This window comes from Monoraphidium neglectum (assembly GCF_000611645.1).
Source record: "Monoraphidium neglectum strain SAG 48.87 unplaced genomic scaffold scaffold01522, whole genome shotgun sequence".
NCBI classification, from domain to species: domain Eukaryota; kingdom Viridiplantae; phylum Chlorophyta; class Chlorophyceae; order Sphaeropleales; family Selenastraceae; genus Monoraphidium; species Monoraphidium neglectum.
Genome location: NW_014012106.1, coordinates 6,748 through 9,552, shown reverse-complemented (window position 1 = coordinate 9,552; position 2,805 = coordinate 6,748). Strand labels below are relative to the sequence as shown.

The 2,805-nt window shown below is 68.8% G+C and overlaps 1 protein-coding gene across 1 annotated transcript; it reads right to left on the bottom strand.

The window, feature by feature from the left end:
* Window positions 1-530: 530 nt before the first annotated feature.
* MNEG_8164 (hypothetical protein) lies at window positions 531-2,788 on the bottom strand (the record flags this gene model as incomplete). The annotated part of the gene is made up of 4 exons (XM_014043365.1): window positions 531-724; window positions 1,012-1,430; window positions 1,760-2,511; window positions 2,729-2,788. 4 exons carry the CDS (start codon window positions 2,786-2,788, stop codon window positions 531-533), a joined length of 1,425 nt encoding a protein of 474 aa, XP_013898819.1.
* Window positions 2,789-2,805: the final 17 nt, after the last annotated feature.

Below are 2,805 nucleotides of genomic sequence, written 5' to 3'. Positions count from 1 at the left end.
AAAAAAGCAGAAGCCCTGGACGAAACACGCGGCGATTGGTAAGCAGTGCATTCGTTGGCGAATCAAGCTCCGTCAGGGCACCGAGCAGGCTGCAAGTGCAGCTGCCGCCCAGCCGTGGAAAACGTGCGTCGGTTCTGGGCGGCACAGCGCCCTGGGTTAGATCTTCGAGTCAGATAGAGAGGGGCGTCACCAGGGTGGCACAGGAGAGGCCTGCGCCGTGCGTGGCGGCGCTCCGCAGCCTAATCACCGCTGCGCTGTGCTCACAACCTCGTGATGGTCATGTGTGCTCACAGCCCCATGGTTGCCGGATGTGATGGCAGCCCTGTGACCTCTAGATGTGTTGGCAGCCCGTTGAAAGCTGGATGTGTTGACAGCCCAACGTCCCTGCATGTGCTCACAACCTCGTGGTCGTCGTGTGTGCTCACAGCCCGTGGTTGCTGAACGTGCTCACAGTCCCTTGATAGCTGGATGTGATGGCAGCGCCATGGTCGATGGATGTGTGCTTGCAGCCCAATGGCTGATGGATGAGCTCACAGCCCCATGATTGCTGTGCGCGTGGCCTCCGACAGAATGTTGCGCAGGCTGGCCGGGTGGTAGATGGCCACGTCCAGGGTGCCCCCCGCCTTGACCTGGGTCAGCCCCATGGCCGTCCACCAAGGGGCCAGGCGCGCCCAGTGCGCGCGCTTGAGGGGCAGCGCAATGCGCAGGTCGCCAGAGGGGCCGCCTGGGCAGCGGTGCATGGAGATGGTTGCGGCAGGGTGGAGGCATGGTGAGAGGGGGGCTTTCTGCACCTGATTCTCACAGCACAAAGCATTGCTGTGCTATAGTAGCGGCCTCTTGCCACGGCTTGCGCCCCGCAACAGCTGGGCTGGCAACAGAGCACGCGCTGCCTGAGGGTCCCCGCTCCCTGCATGAGCTGCTGCACTGCGGCCTCGCTGGCAAGAGGGGAAAGGCGGCGCCGGGCCGCAGGGTGCCCAGCCGCGCGTCTCATCGGCGGCGGCGGCGGCCCACCTTTCTCGCGGTCGGGGTTGGGCCCCGCGGCCGTGACCCAGGCCAGCCGTGGGCACGTGATGAAGCGCATCGCGTTGGCCGTCGCCGCGGCGGCGCCCCCAAACTTCAGATCAAACACCGGGTAGTTGCTGACGTTGTCGACGCACACGTCCCCGGCCAGCAGCGCCGCCGCCTCGCACGCGCGAACGCGCGCGCCGACGCCGGCGCCCTGCGCGGCCGCCATCCACTCGAAGCGGCGCCGCACCGCGCCGGCGGGCTTGAGCGCCTCGCGCAGGGCAGAGTGGATGTGAGCCACGAGGTCGGGGCTGGGCTCGGGGGAGGGCGCGTCGGGCGCGGGCAGCAGCGCCGCGGGGCACCAGACCGGGACCAGTAGGGAGTCGCTGCCAAAGTAGTCGGCGCCCGCGGCGTGGCCGAAGCGCCTGCGGGCGAGGCGTGGGGGCGCGGGAGGGCGGGGGGTCAGCGGGTGGGTAATGTAGGAGCACACGTACTTTGCCAGCCAAGGGGTCGCAGCGCCAGGGGCCGGTTGCTCAATCGGACAATCGCTTCATTGACTGAGGACGGGTTTCTCAACGGCAGCTTGCCAGACCAGGATGGATCACGCCGCGTCCAGTCATCATTGGTCCGTCGCGGGCAAGGCAGCGGCGCATGCGGGCGACTGGACTCCTGTCAACTGCCTGTGGCACGGACGCGTGCCATGCAAGCTGCCGGCCGCCGGAGCCGCCGCAGTAGCACGTGTACGTGTGCTCACCCGCGCGCATTGACGACGACGTGCACGTTGAGGCCGCCGCGCCGCGCCACCTTCCCGGGCGTGACCCACGCCACGCTCGCCGCCAGCACCGCGCTCAGCACGTCGTTGGCCGTCGGCGCGCCCTTCCCCTCCCACGCCATTGCCGTGCCGAGGCGCGCCTTGAGCGCCGCGATCGCGGGCCGCGGCAGCAGCCAGGTGCGTGTCTGGCAGGCCATCATGCCCACCAGGCCCCCGGTCAGCATCGCCATGCCGTTGCGTTTGCTGAGCACGTCGCAGTGCCACGCGGACTCCCCGCCCCAGAAGCTGCTGTCCTTGCTGGCGCGGCTGCCGCCGCCGCTGCTGGCGCGGCTGGCGACGGTGGAGCGGCTGGCGGCGCTGCTGCCGCCGCTGTCGACGCTGATGCGGCTGCCGCTGCCACTGCGGCTGCCGGCGGAGGGGGAGCGGCCGCGCGTCGAGCCACCGTCGGCGCTGCCGGCGTCGCTGCCCCCGCCGTCGCTGGCCTCCGACAGGGCAACCAACAGCGCGCGGTCCCACACCGGCAGCGGAGGCGCCGCCGCGCCCTTTGCGCGGCTACTTGTGCTGCTGACGCCCTGGGGCCCAGCTGCAGCCGTTGTGGTGGTGGTGGTGTTGGTTGCTGTGCTGCACTCGTTGCACCAGGCTGACAGGAAGTCGATGAAGGCCTGGTAGTCGGCCACCACGTGGTCGATCGTGGCCACCAGGAGCGTGACATCATCGTCGGGGTAGTGGGTGACCTGCGCGCACGTACGGGTGTGCGTTGGTTTGTGCTGGGGTGGCAGGCTTCCAACATAGTGGAGTGACGTAGGGCAGAGGCAGGGAACAGGGGACGCAGTGCAAGAGGCAGAGCGGCGCAGTGCTTGGAGCCTCTTTGGGCTGAGAGGGGCGCGCTGCAAGGCGCTCGTCAGGGCGTGCAGCACAAATCAAAGCCGGCGGGTCAGGCTGCAAGCCGACCTGTATTGCCAGCAGGCAGTGGCGCCTCAGGGTTGGCAGGCAGTCGGCCTCATACAGCATGACGTCATCGTCGACCT